Genomic DNA, 14,850 nt, shown 5'->3' with positions numbered 1-14,850 from the left:
ACGAGTTGAGGATTATGTGATGCTTTCTTTACACGTCTTTGCGGTACGTGACAATGAGACGTCGCGGCGATAAATTACTCTTACGCATTACCTAATTTTCTATTTGGTTGAGTAATGATATTCATGATAATAAAATTACAATGTCGAAGGTTACACTTTTTATTATTATTTGATCGTTGTTATTATTTTTGTGTTGTATTTGAAAATATAATATTTTGTATTTATTAATTCTATTTTTGAGTATACTATTGTGAAAAAATTCTTAATAATTATTTAAGTTAATCTATGCAATGAAAAAATTTTTACACACATTCTAAATATTTTTAAATATTCTAGAAACATTAATACAGAATAATTTTTTAAGAAATTTCTGAAATGTTTTAACAGTTTACAAATTTTATTAAGAATAATTTGATAAAATAGTTGAAAAATATCAATAATTTTAATTTTAATTTTTTTTTTAATGAATTGTTGTTTAGAGTCGGTTTCAACTGCTGTGGTCATATAGCCAACTTTAACTGGTGAGGTCTTTTTGGGTAATAATTTTAATTTATTTTTTTTTTCTAATATAAAAAAATTCAATTTAAAATTTTTATAAAAGCCATTTTAAATTTGATTAATGAAAATATAGAAATTGTTGAATTAAACTGATACTTTTTTATAGTGTTCGTAATTAATATCGAAATTTTACAAAATATTGTAGACAAACTTTTAATAATTTTCAACATATTAAAAATTTAATGATTTTCTGAAATATGGGCATTATAAAATATAATTAAATATTAATTTTAAAACTAAAAAATTTTAAGAAACTTTTCAGAATTATTATCTCAAAAAATTTTAAATTTTATTCTTAAATAGTCAATTAAATGCAAAAAACACAAAAATACCCGAAAGCAAAATTAACACCCGAAAAAATGAATAAACAGTAAGTACTTACGCTCGAAAAACTGATGACGAAAAAGGATAAAGTAAAAAATCTGTACCGTTTGGTTGTCAAGTCGCGTATTGGACAGCCATCGAACTGACAAAACAAATTATATTGACTTAATACAATATGTAATATGTAATGTAAGTAGAAGGCGCCTGACGCAGCTTGCCGATATGGAGAAACATATAAGTTAAGTATAAGTATGTGCATTGGTAAACGGCACATAGTTATGAGGCGGAGAGGTCACAGCATACATTTAATACTTTTTGGTGGGGGTGTCGTATTTATATTGGTTTCATAGTAATAGCTATAGATATACCTCCTCGCCGGTCATTGCCATCGCGGATTGGTAACATCCCGTTGTATAAATACACGATGGATCTTACCCTAAGCCATCAGTCTTCTGGTGATATCAGTTTAAACATGGCTTGCAAGGTGAGAAACTAAGCCTGTGATTATTAAGCTTACCAGACATTTTTTGTTGTCTTTTATCAATCATCGACGAAATATCCCTTATCATATCTTGTCATTAAAAAAAAAAACACTTTTAAGTTTTGTGTTTTACATAAATTAGCAGAAAATTCCTTAAGAATTATGAATTTGTTCCAGACAAAGTTTTTTGCCATTCATTACCCAAAAATAAATTTTTTACCAAAAATATTTTCTGAATTAAAATTCGTAAATTTTTTTTAATTTAATTTCAATACAATTTAACCGTAATAAAATTTTAAAATTGATTATAAATAATTTAGCGTGCATATAAGGTCAAAATTTGTGAACTAAACATTACTAGAATATCGAATAATTTTGGAATTAAATTACAAAGTATTTCTTTGAAATTAAATATAGAAATCATTTTTTTTTTTTTTTTTTTAATTAAAAAGTTATTTATAGTAATTTATTTATTAAATTTTTATTAGCATTAAATAAACAAATAAATAATTAAACAATAAACCATTTCAGTTGATCGTAATTTTGGCAGCTGCCTTCACCGCAAAAGCTGCGATAGTACAAGTGGCCCCAGCTGCGCAAGTAGTTCAACCTGCAGCAGTAGTACAACCAGCATCAGTAGTCGTGCCAGCCAGATACGAAGATTACGACGCAGCACCACAATACACCTTCGCCTACGACGTTCAAGACGCTCTGACCGGTGACTCGAAAGCTCAGTACGAAACCCGAAACGGCGATATCGTACAAGGAAGCTACAGCCTGATTGAACCGGACGGTACCAGAAGAATCGTCGACTACACCTCCGACCCCGTCAATGGATTCAACGCCGTCGTCAGTCGCGAACCTGCAGCCATTGGAGTTCCCGTAGCCCCCGCAGTAGAAATCGCTCCAGCGGTTCCAGTTTCTCCAGTAGCGGCTCCAGTAGCTCCAGTGGCTCCATTCGGTTTCGCCCCGGGACAAGTAGTGCCTGGTGGACCTGGACCTGCTCCAGCACCTGCTGTTCCCGAAAGCGGACCTGACTCAGATGTTGAAGTTATTGACGCAAGGTCTGGACCGCTGAGACGCGAGCAAGCCCAGAGAGTTACGGAAGCTCAGCAAAGATTTGGAAACCGGATCCCCGCTGAAAGGCAAAACTTTGCTCCTTTGAGAGCTCAGGCCACTAGGGTGAATTCTGAAGAAGCAGGTCAAGAGAATGCAAGAAACGCTCAAGCTCAAAACCAAGCTGAAGCCCAAACTCAAGCTCAGGCTCAAAATCAAGCTCAGGCTCCAGTAACTCTTAACTATCCACCTTACTCAGCCTACGCTGGAGCTTACTCTTCCCCTTTGGCATTCACTGCTCCAGTTGCTGGTCTCACTTACACCAATCTTAACTTCTGAGCTTTGATATGATTTTTTATAAATATTTTGTACATATTATCAAACGGGAGGTACTGCAATTGTATTGAACTGTCAATAAATCATTTGTAAGCTATTGTAATAATTTTTGATTTGATTTATTTACTGATCACTTTGGTTGATTTTTTTTTTTGCTTGCCAAGAACCGAAACTAACTGATACGATCTGTTAGTGGGGTATAATGGTAACACTAGTATTGTAAGTTAAGTAGGTCTGTTGAATTAATTTTAAAAACTATGAGTGACAAAATTTTTCAACAGTCACTTATCTTAATCGATTTGCAAACCCAGTACCAACAATCGAGCCACCTACGGTCACTCATGTAACACTAAGAGTGTGTTCAACTTTGACACAACGGGGATTACATAAGGTGCCTAAAAAATATTTACTCAGCGAAGACAGTTGCACGGATTGAATTCAGATTGAGTATATGAGCATCCACCAGCGATTTCTACATCGTGTAACGTTTACGTTTTTGTTGGTCGTTTATTATCATATGATGACGATTGCAGCTTTGTTTTTTTTATGTATGCATGCTGAAATCACGATGATATTTTATTCAGTATACATGGCGATGTCACCAATAAATTTTAAATATCAATAAAAATGTATCGTGAATTTATTATCAAGATTTTGATTGTTGGATTCGGAGTTAGAAATTTTTATTTATAGAGATTGGTAAGGGGAATTGGGTAATTTTAATAATAAGGTATGAATAATATTGACTGATGGAATTTATGATTATCTGGAAATGGTGTAGGATTGATAAATTATCTTATAGAGTGTAGAGTCATAAAAATATTTTTATAAGTATCTTTCTTCTTATATTAATTTTCATATCTTTCTTTTAAGGATTAGTTTTATTGTTTGTAAAATTTAGTATCAATAAATAAAATTTTTCCTTATCTAAATGATGTATCAGTCGTTAAGACGGTATTTAAGTATAAGTACGATATTACATAGTAACGTTTGAACTACTTTTTGCTATTAATTCAACTATAAATAACTTCTAAACAAGACCCATGATTGACAATTGTCGTTTATTACAATTTGGGGAAAAAAATTAGATTTTAATAATTGAATTTGGAAAAAATCTTTTCATTATAACTCCTAACAGAATTAAAAAAGTACATGGAAAAATAAATGGTTTTAAATTATTGTTTTATTTAATGACCAAGCAATTCATTAATAATAAAAACTCCCACTTCTAAGAATAAAAATACTGTTGAATGATAACTGTATTTAATTTCAAATTTTGTTTCACTAAAAAATTTTATTAGTTATTTATAATTTGCTAATACCCTAAATTGCGTTAATTTTTAAACAGCAATAAAAATGTTATATCATGCTGAAATTTTTTCAGTTTATGCAGAGTTTTGCATGGCTCTAAAGTTTATCTTTCCTAATTTTTACTTTTTAATTTAAAATAAATAATTATTTAGCTATTGATCATTTATTGAGTTTTTCTGAAGTACTCTCAAAGCATGATAAATTAACAAATTTTCTCAATGATCAATTATTGTATACACTGTACAAAATTATTCTATTTACTTAAATCGTCAATTCAAAATTAAAAAAAAAAAATTGTAAGAATATACTTATTATAATATTATGTTAATGTATTAACATTATGTGTCTGAAAAAGTTTGTGTTAACGTTTAAGTGAAATAATTATTAATTTTAATTAATGTTGATTTAAAATAAAAAAAAACCCCTAGTTATTGACGGCGGCAATTTAATTTTAATTAAAAAAATCAACTCTAATAAATAAATAAATAAATATAATTTTTCAATTATAAATTTTAAGATAATTAATTTTTTAGGAACATTTTTTTTTTTATCTAAAATAAAATTGCAAGTATCAAATAACTAGTCCAGTATTAATAACTAGGTCTTTTACCTTAATTTAATTTAACTTAAATTATCCGAATTTATACAAAATTATAAAAAAATAACAAAACAAACAAAATATTGGCTAAACATTTATTTGTAACAAAAAGGTGATTAAACAAAATCAATAACAGAAATAAAACTCAAATTAGTATACAAAAAATTTCAAAAACAACAATTAATAAAGTATAGTGTTCTGCGCCACTAATGGAGAAGAATAAACTGGAGTGGCGAATCTGTCAGCGACTGCACGGGGTAGAGTGTATGGAGCTGCTATAAATGGAGATGTGTAAGGTGCAGGAACTACTGGAGCAGCGTATCGAGCAGCCACAACTGGAGCTGGAACTGGAACTGGAACTGGAGCTGGAACTGGAGCGGCGTATCTAGCAGCAACTACTGGAGCAGCAACTGGAGCAGCGTATCTAGCAGCAACTACTGGAGCAGCAACTGGAGTAACAACTTTAGCAGTGACTGGAGCAACAGGGGCAGCGACGGCAACAGCAGGTTCACGATTTACGACAGCGTTAAATCCATTTACTGGATCCGCAGTGTAGTCAACTATTCTTCTGGTTCCGTCAGCTTCAATTAAGCTGTAGCTTCCTTGGACAACGTCTCCGTTACGGGTTTCGTATTGAGCCTTTGAGTCACCAGTCAGCGAGTCTTTAACATCGTAAGCAAAACTGTACTGCGGCGCAGCGTCAAAGTCCTCAATTTTTGCCAAAACCGGCGCCGCTGGAACGGGAACTGCTGGTGTTACTGGTACCACTCCTGCCTTTACAGAGCTTACAGATATCACCACAGCAAATAAGAAAATCTAAACAAAATAATTTGATCAATTAGATAAATTTTTTTAGCGTTAAAATTTTGATTTTGAGGTTGATAGAAAATGTAAAGCTTATTTAAAAAATGTTAATCCGAATTTTTGAAAAAGAGATTGAATCTTTTGAGAGTAATTCCAATTTAAAAAAATTTTTAAATCATTAATTTGATTGAAAATTAAAATAATCAAAAATCAAATTTTTTTTCTATTCCCGAAAGTCTAAATTGAATTTTTTCAAATAAAATTCACTTCATTTGATAAGCTCAAAATTATACAAAAGAGTAAAACTTTGTCAGAACTTTTATCACTTTTAAAAATACATTTTTATAATTTAAAACTTACTTTGAAAGCCATTTTAATAAATTATTTGTATAGTCTACTGATCACTGAGAATTGTAAGAGACAACTGATACCAACAAACACATTCCGCTTGAATTTATATCCCTGAAGATGTCACAATGTTACATCAGCCATTTAGTCTCCCACCAACTAATTTTAAATAAAACATTATTGCAATTTCAATTGAAGAATACTTTGTTTAACAGTATCGATATAATTATACAGCGATTGGTGACTACAAGGGTAGTTGACAAAGGCCACGTATAAAATCCGAAAACTATTGAGAAGGTCGAGCCTATTGACCTCATTAAATGTCATTACGAATTCAACTTTTGTTTACTCTTATAAAATCAATACAATTTAAACGCGTTCTACTTTATAACGATTCCAATTACCATTGTTACATAAACGAAACTAACAATAATAATAATATTAACGGTGAATCTAACGTGGTACCGTAACTTTGTTAGTCATAACATTGAGTAAGGAACTTAACATTTGTTTCAATATAAATCATAGCAAGCTCTCAAGTGACTGCTAAAAACAAGATTGGATGACGGACATCGAATTTCGGAGCATTGGTATGCAATTGCTGATGCTCCACTCAACGTGAAATACTAATATGAAATAAAGTTGCCTCACATTGCTTCATTTTTAACAGAGTTTAGTATGAGGATGCGCGTAATAAACCATCAAATATTTTTTATTCAGAGTGGGGCTGTCAGATATAAGATGAATGCTTTTGTACAGAAGCTAAACAGTTCTCTCAGTGTTTTTGATCCCATCACATTTGTTGAATTACATAAACATGATTTCCAAGGTATCATTTTTTTTTTTTCGAGATTCCAGTAAATTAAAAAATTTTTTTTAAACTTTATATTCTTTATCAGTTCAAAATTTATTAATTTTTTAATTTTTTTTAAACACTAGAAAATTGAACGCGCTTTGCGCGCTTCTGTAAAAATGTTTATTATCGAAAATTTAATTAATCAATATTTTTACAAATTTAATTCATTCATCAAAAGCGACAACAATGAAAACTTCACATCAACTTTTTAATAAAAAATTTATCTGATCTATTTTTTATAGTTTTCAAATTAAAAATTTTTTTATAATTTTTTAATAAGCCAAATATTTTAAATTTAAGAATTTGATAATGACAATAATAATTTCAATATAACAGTAAAAAAATTGGAACCATAAAAATAATTAATAATTAAAAATAATATTCCAGATCATTGTCTTCGTAAGTATCATCAGCATCTCAAAAGCAGGGCTGGTTCCAGCGCCAGTATTAGCAAAATTGGACGACTACGATCCTTACCCACAGTATACATTTGCCTACGACGTCCAAGACGCTCTAACTGGTGACTCAAAAGCTCAATACGAAACCCGTAACGGAGACGTTGTCCAAGGAAGCTACAGCCTAATTGAAGCTGATGGAACCAGAAGAATAGTTGACTACACGGCTGATCCAGTAAATGGATTTAACGCCGTCGTGAATCGTGAACCTGCTGTAGCAGTTGCGCCAGTTGTCTCCAAAACTGTGCCCGCTGCACCAATAGTTGTCCCCGCTGCTCCTATGGCAGTTAAAATTGTTGCTCCGGTAACTTCTGCTCCGATAGTCTCTGCACCAGTTGCTCCGGTTATCGCAGCACAGTACAGAGCTCCTGTTGCTATCAGACCTGAAACTTTAATCAGAGCCGCTCCGCTGCTTTCTGCACCGTTTGTCTTTAAGCAGGCCCAAATAATTCCAACTGCAAGACTGGTATCACCCACAGCAGCTGCTGTAAGGACAGCTCCCAGACCAGCTAAAATTATCAAAGCTAATCTCAGCAACAACAATAAAAAAGTTGCTCAGCTATCGGCGCCTTTAACCTCTGAAGCAGCGGGATATCATTATTGACAAATTGATAAATTAATAAATTTATAATTGAAATAAATTAGCGAATATTAAGAAATAGTCTACCTCAATTAAAGTAATTGATTAAAAGATATTTAAAAAAGTCGTAATTTGTGTAATTGAAATGTATAAACAAGTTAACGTATAACTAGACAATTATACTCGTGTTTTTTATTATGCAAGAAACGACTTGCGGGACATGTTTACGAAAGAACAATGAGCAGGTCATCGCGTAACCGAACCGACCTTCGAATACGAATCCTGCATAACAATTAACTTCATATAAAATAAGTTTATCACCATTTAAATATTGTAATATATATATAAATAATGTATGCTTATTTATATTAACAAATATAGTTCATGCAAAAAAATTTATTTTTTATTTATTAAAAAACATAAAATTTTCAGAAAACTTTATTCCTAAAAATTAAATTTATTATTATCGAATTAGCGCCATTTTTAATTAATTAAAATTACAAAATAAATTACGCGCAATTATCAGTTCGCGCGATTTATATTCTGCGAACGTACGGGAAATTCTATGAAGGTCCGAGAAAGCTTTTACTTTTTTTTCTTCGAACGCAACGTGGAATCCATAATTAATCTATCCTATTAAATAAATAAATAATTAATAAATTATTGATTTTATTTTAATAATAAACTATTTATTTAAGGTATAAGAGCTTGATGATAGAGATGATTAATTGGCTCCGTGCGTCTGACATGGTTAAATCTATTACTACTTAGTTCGTGTAAAACGCGCTGGTCTAATAGATAGATCCTGTCCAATCAATCACAGATCAGAAGGATTTAATCTTTCTTATATATGATATTCTAAATTAGAGGCACACATAAGAGTTTCTGGCACGTGGTTCCTCGTCTGTGTGGTCAAGAGCAGGATAGCGTGATTTCGAGTGGTGTATGTCGTCACACTAAGAAAGCAAAGTAACCATATGAGTGAGGCTCGCATGGGCACAAGTGAGAGATTATGTGTACGTTCTTGAGAATACAATCAAGTTTGTTGGTAGGACGAAAATCATGGAATCGAGTTTTCGGTGCGGTTAAGTTCGGGCGCGGTTGGGGCACATTATTTCGTAATAACGAGCTACTTCTCAACATTCGGACCACTATATAAACTCTAAGTCTGCTACAGCCAGCATCAGTCATTCACCAGACATTAACAGAGCAATGGCATTCAAAGTGAGTATCTATTTTATTTATTCAATTTAATAGTTTAGATCACCAGAATAATAAATAAAATTATATTATTAACAAATTAGAATTTTTTACAATTTATTTATCTGAATAAAATTTAATTCAGACAAAATTTACATAAATTTTATTTAAAAATCAACAAAATCTTGCAAATTATTGAAGCTATGATACATAAATTTTTGAACGATATGAGTTTTGATTTAATTTTTATGTAATCTAGAAATTATTTTTAAATGATAATTATATTTATTGTCAATCCTTGTATTACTTAATTTTTAAAATAATCATGCCAAGTATACAAATAAAAATTTTAACTAAAATTTTTTCACAATTTGCATTATTTTTCAAAATTTTTGTCTATTTGCTATTCAGTAAATTTACTTAATTTTATTAAAATTAATTTTCACAAAATTTCAGTTAAATTTTTATTTTTATTTACAGTATAAAAATTTAATTCGAGTAAAATAAGGCGACCAATTAATGAAAATTAATATTTATTAAACACTGAACCAAAATACTCTCTATAAAAATATTTATTTCAAATATAATAATAATAACAATAATAATAATTAAAAATTTAATTTCAGCTTATCCTTTTTACCACATTGGTGTCAGTAGCAAGAGCAGGATTCGCTCCACTTGCTTACCACGCACAACCCGCTGCGCTGGCCTACCATGCACAACCAGCTGCAGTAGCTTACCACGCACAGCCCGCTGCAGTAGCTTACCACGCTCAACCCGCTGCAGTGGCCTACCACGCTCAACCCGCTGCAGTAGCTTACCACGCACAGCCCGCTGCAGTAGCTTACCACGCTCAACCCGCTGCAGTAGCTTACCACGCTCAACCCGCTGCAGTGGCCTACCACGCTCAACCCGCTGCAGTAGCTTACCATGCACAGCCAGCTTTAGTCGCCCACAAAACAATCAACGCTGAAGATGACCCTCATCCTCAATACAGCTTCAACTACGACGTACAGGACTCTGTAACAGGTGACTCAAAATCACAGCATGAAACCCGCGACGGCGATGTAGTCCATGGAAGTTACAGCCTTCTGGAATCCGACGGAACCCGCAGAACTGTCGATTACACCGCTGATGACGTTAACGGATTCAACGCTGTTGTCCACAAAGAACCCGCTCAAGTTGCCGTCAAAGCAGTTCATACCGCTCCAGCTGTTCATATTGCCCACGCCGCACCCATCTACCAACAGCCGCAATATTACCACTCAGCTCCGGCTTACTACCACCATTAAATGTGATTTATAGCTAATATTTTGCAACGCCCAATTTAGATGTTAAACATTTTAATAATTAATAATAATTATTTTAATAAATGAATTTATAAATTTAAAAAAATCTCATTATTTAATTTCATAACACAGTTTTTATTTTAGTTTTAAAAGTAGTGAAATTTATTTTTAGTAAACATATAAATTTTAAATTTAGCAGCTATATGTTTAATTCTTCGGTTAAAAAAAAAAAAAAAAAAAAAAAAAAAAAAAAGCGTTAATTAGTTGAAGAAAAGATCTGCTGATTTTAATCTGGAGGCTACAATGACTAAGGTGTTGGTTTATTCGAACTTTTTTTAAAACTAAAGACTGTTGAAACTTCCTTTCGCGGATAACCAGTCGCTGGGCGAAATAAAAATAATTCCGAAGGTTTTGAATACCTTTTTAAGGCGTTACAGTACAATGGAGAATAATTATTTATTACTGAAGGTAATTGAGAATTAGTTTTATTTAAAATCCTCGGATATTAATTTTAAATACTTCATACCTGGTAGCATGCAATGAGATTGTACAATTTTTTATTTATGTCTTTTGAACAAGTTATTCATAAATCAAGATGTAATTAATTTTATTTTCGCTGTTATTTTTATATGACTTTATATAGATCTGTAATCAAGGTATGGATGGGATTTATATATTATATGTAGTGATAAATTTAGTTACAAAATTGAGTTCATTGTTAATGTAGCAAATTTTTGAGAAGAACATAAGATTATTAATTAAATTTATTTATTTCAATGATAGTACCAATTTTTGAACTTTAGAGGTTGAATAAAATTGTAAAAATACAATAAAGTTGTAAGAATATAATGCTGAAATTTAAAGACGTAATTTTTGAAATTTAAAAATAAATGAATTATCAGAAAAAAAAATTCTACCAGTAAAAATTTTAATAAATAATAAATGCAATATTTTTTAATTCAAGTGAAAATATTTTATCGTTATATAAAAAGACGTTTTGATTTAAAAATGAAATAAAATTTCTAAGCAGATAAATTACTATAGAAATGATTTTGTTTTTAATTTTACCGTTCAAAATTTTTAAAAATCATGATTGCATTTTTTAAAATATTTTCTTTGTAATAATTTATTTCTTACAACCAAAAAATGATAGAAAAATTGAATTTTTTTTTTTAATTTAAGAGAGAAAATTTTTTTAATTAAAGTGAATCAATATTCCAACAAAAAATTGTTCAAAATCCCTCGAAACCAAATAATTTAAAAAGAAAGCAAGCAACTTTTTTTAAATATAAAATATAACAATTTGGCATTCTTAGTGTCCATTTCTTTCGTTAAAAAATTGAAAATTCTTTGTTTCAATAAATATATAGGTAACTACTTAAATAGGACAGGTAATAAATAAACTATTATATTATAGTCAATAATTGGTCCCATTTATTAATATTAATCAATACGCTACAAACAAAACCAAAATTTACAAAAGTGTTGCTACATTTAAAAGTAAAGTATAAAAGCACTTATTCGAACAGAAAGCCAGTCAGTATCATCCACTAACATAACTCATTCTATCGCGTAGCACACAACACATCACCAGCTAATTGACTGGAGTCTAAAACCTAGATATCATTGTCTGTCTTATGAGTAATATTGAAGTAATAAAATCGAAATAAAGATCTTCTATTATAAATGCAGACAATTCATTAGACAGTTATTTTGCTATTACTCTATTACATTACATACATATAAAAAAAATCTACTGACAATACAATAAAAAAGTCCAAAATAAAAGTCCCATGTAACATTACAAATTACTCTATTAACGTAAAAGAAAGCAACTTCATTAAAGTGTCTGCTGACTGACTGACCACTCGTTATATTACTTCCTATACAACCGGACTTGAGCGTCCTTGGGTATCTGCTCACTAATTTCCTACACGAGAGTATTATAACCATTAAAAAAATTAAGAAAAAATTAAGAGAAGAAATAAATTTTTACAAAGAAGATAATTTCAAATAAAATACAATTACACATTTTTAGTCTTGATATCAAACGTTTACTTAATAATTAGCGAACAACTTTTTACAGAGAGTAAGAGAAGAGAGGGGTTGAGTAGCTGACATGAGCGATGTAGGGGTGTGGTGCGTATGCGGCGAGTGGGGTGGCCAATTTGGCGACAGCTGGTGCTCCGTACGTCAAGGCTGGAGTAGCGAGCTTGGCAATTGGCGCAGCGTAGGTAGCGGCGATTGGAGTGGCCAATTTAGCGACAGCTGGTGCTCCGTAGGTCAGAGCTGGAGCGGCGAATTTAGCGTAAGCTGGAGCGTAGGCGGGTGCGGCGTAGGTCGCAGCGACTGGAGTCGCTAATTTAGCGATGGCTGGTACTCCGTAGGCTACAGCTGGAGTCGCGATTTTCGCAATTGGTGCCACAGCTTTTACAGCGACTTGACCGGCTTCTTTGCGGACGACTGCGTTGAATCCGTTGATTGCATCTGCGGTGTAATCGACGGTTCTGCGTGTTCCGTCGGATTCGAGGAGACTGTAGCTACCTTGGACTAAATCTCCGTCGCGGGTCTCGTATTGGTTCTTGAAGTCACCGGTTGTCGAATCCTGGACGTCGTAGCTGAAGCTGTATTGTGGGTGAGGGTCGTAAGTGTCTTCGGAAGCTTTCGCCAAGACAGGTGTAGCTATTTTGGCTAATGCTGGAGCTGCGTAGGCCGCTGGAGCTGCGTAGGCCGCTGGAGCTGCGTATGCCGCTGGAGCTGCGTATGCCGCTGGAGCTGCGTACGCCGCTGGAGCTGCGTAGGCTGCTGGAGCAGCGTAGGCTAATGGTGCGTGGTAACTTGCTGGGATGAAACCAGCGTTTGCTGCGGCTACTAAGGCCAAAATAGTGACGAACTGGAAAAAAATAGAAATTTATTATAAATAATTTTAATGATTAATGATAAATCAATTTAATTTTTTTTTTTTTTTTTTTTAAGTCCGGTTGATTAAAAAATTTCTTTGTGTGTTTTTTTAGAGCTTTAAGATATAATTCTTGTTACAATAAATTTATAGGAAGGTTTAATTATCATACAATGGCTGTTTTAAAGTTTATACCAAGCAATAAATATTGAAAAATTTTCTAACCCGATAGTTTTTATCATAAAATGTGACAGAAAAATTTTTTATTGCTCATAAAATGCCTGAATTTTGTACTACTGAGAAAAATAAATTTTTTACAACAAAATTAATTTTCTTGGCACGAAAAAATATTTAGAAAAAAAAATTATTTCAGAAGAAGTAAAATTAAAATAAATTTTTTACCAAAAACAAATTTTATTACTTTATAAAAAATAGATAAAAACAAAAAATTACCATAATAGTAATTTTTTGTATTAGCATAAAAAATGATCTAATGATAGAATTTTTTTTTCGGGTTTATTGGTTTGATATTTTTAACTATTAGTTATTCTTATCAAAACTTACCCTGAAAGCCATGATAAGTCTTGTTGTTGTGTCGACGGATGTGTCTGATACTGGCTTGTTGACGGTGGGTTGAAGTATTTATACGAAACAGAAATGCATCGAAGTTAACCGGGTATCGAAACTTATCGTTAAGTGGTGGCAAAAAGACGTCGTGACGTAACCTGTTAACCTACCAACCTACCACAGTGGTGAATATATTACATCTCCTTAGTTCGATTTGGGCTACTCCTGTTCCTGAAATACATACTCCCGGCTTACATGTGTTCGGGCACTAAATTCTTACCACCTCAATGAGCAAAAGCTACCCAATAATTGTGCCCAGGAGTGAGAGAACCACGCAACCAGACGCACATGTGTATTAAATTAAAAATAAATAATCCAAGACAAGAGGGCGATTTCTGTACGATGAAACCAGAGATGCACTTTTACTTTCACCGAATAAAACCAGGGCGTTACTTGCTCTCTGTACTGGCTCGGGAGTAACCGCGCCCAATGTCAAGACAGTATGCATAATGCAATTGACGATTATAAATAAAATTTTTATAATACGGGCTTATAAAGGCAAAACCAGCCGGACACTTGTAACATATAAATAAACGTCATTAAAGTTTGTCGTTCGCTCATATATTTATATTTAATACATTTTTCTACCTTAACTATAACATTTTTTCTTGATATCATAAAATGCCGATGATAATGATAATGTAGACGAATAAAAAATAACAATTACTCGTTACTTGTTACTTATATTTATTTATAAGTTAAAATATCATTTAAAATATATTTTATCGTTTATTTCTTACATTATATACTTATACATTATATTTTTTGTATACTCTGCTCGACAATTTAATTTCCGTGTAATCAGTTTGGTTCAGATGTCATTTATTTATTCTCATTCTCATACTCGGGATTATTCTTTATCTTCTTTCATTTCCATTAAACATTTTATTTCTTCCATCACTTAAGTCTCAATGGTTTTGCTTCATGGTCATTCTTTGATCATGGCCATTGTCCGTTCTCTAACAAAAGCCATTAAATTACCCGTCAAACAACATAAGTAACAAGATAAATATCATTTTCTTAAAAAAATTATATAAAAATTTTATTATAAAAAATTCGTCAAAATTTATTTATTCGGGGTGTTATTATAAAATTTCTATGCTGTCATTTTTGGTAATAATGATGTCA

The 14,850-nt window shown here is 31.8% G+C and overlaps 5 protein-coding genes across 5 annotated transcripts; 3 read left to right on the top strand and 2 right to left on the bottom strand.

Moving 5' to 3' along the window:
• The first annotated feature begins 1,354 nt into the window (after window positions 1-1,354).
• Window positions 1,355-2,826, top strand: Cpr3 (cuticular protein 3). Its single transcript, XM_074243038.1, has 2 exons — window positions 1,355-1,366; window positions 1,895-2,826. Exons 1-2 carry the CDS (start codon window positions 1,355-1,357, stop codon window positions 2,756-2,758), a joined length of 876 nt encoding a protein of 291 aa, XP_074099139.1. The 3' UTR covers window positions 2,759-2,826.
• A 1,925-nt stretch (window positions 2,827-4,751) lies between these two features.
• Window positions 4,752-5,897, bottom strand: LOC141527508 (cuticle protein-like). Its single transcript, XM_074243042.1, has 2 exons — window positions 5,829-5,897; window positions 4,752-5,480 (listed from the first exon to the last, which is right to left on the bottom strand). The coding sequence occupies exons 1-2, from the start codon at window positions 5,838-5,840 to the stop codon at window positions 4,845-4,847; spliced, it is 648 nt and encodes a 215-aa protein (XP_074099143.1). The 5' UTR covers window positions 5,841-5,897; the 3' UTR covers window positions 4,752-4,844.
• Window positions 5,898-6,604: 707 nt separating this feature from the next.
• LOC141527506 (uncharacterized) lies at window positions 6,605-7,731 on the top strand. The gene is made up of 2 exons (XM_074243040.1): window positions 6,605-6,645; window positions 7,060-7,731. Exons 1-2 carry the CDS (start codon window positions 6,634-6,636, stop codon window positions 7,729-7,731), a joined length of 684 nt encoding a protein of 227 aa, XP_074099141.1. The 5' UTR covers window positions 6,605-6,633.
• A 1,188-nt stretch (window positions 7,732-8,919) lies between these two features.
• Window positions 8,920-10,199, top strand: LOC141527510 (larval cuticle protein A3A-like). The gene is made up of 3 exons (XM_074243044.1): window positions 8,920-8,931; window positions 9,534-9,600; window positions 9,718-10,199. The coding sequence occupies exons 1-3, from the start codon at window positions 8,920-8,922 to the stop codon at window positions 10,197-10,199; spliced, it is 561 nt and encodes a 186-aa protein (XP_074099145.1).
• Window positions 10,200-11,986: 1,787 nt separating this feature from the next.
• On the bottom strand, window positions 11,987-13,676 carry LOC141527505 (uncharacterized). Its single transcript, XM_074243039.1, has 2 exons — window positions 13,660-13,676; window positions 11,987-13,089 (listed from the first exon to the last, which is right to left on the bottom strand). The coding sequence occupies exons 1-2, from the start codon at window positions 13,669-13,671 to the stop codon at window positions 12,277-12,279; spliced, it is 825 nt and encodes a 274-aa protein (XP_074099140.1). The 5' UTR covers window positions 13,672-13,676; the 3' UTR covers window positions 11,987-12,276.
• Window positions 13,677-14,850: the final 1,174 nt, after the last annotated feature.

This window comes from Cotesia typhae, unplaced genomic scaffold, assembly GCF_013202065.1.
Source record: "Cotesia typhae breed Kobodo isofemale line unplaced genomic scaffold, CoteBio_Ctyphae contig_4, whole genome shotgun sequence".
NCBI classification, from domain to species: domain Eukaryota; kingdom Metazoa; phylum Arthropoda; class Insecta; order Hymenoptera; family Braconidae; genus Cotesia; species Cotesia typhae.
Note: the sequence above shows the minus strand (reverse complement) of the source record. Positions and strands in the feature narration are given on the sequence as shown.

What these genes read in the sequence shown, in the direction of transcription:
- LOC141527510 (XM_074243044.1), top strand. An exon ending in TCCACTTGCTTACCACGCAC is followed by an intron (nt 9,601 to 9,717) that starts AACCCGCTGCGC and finishes CTCAACCCGCTG; the next exon opens with CAGTAGCTTACCACGCACAG.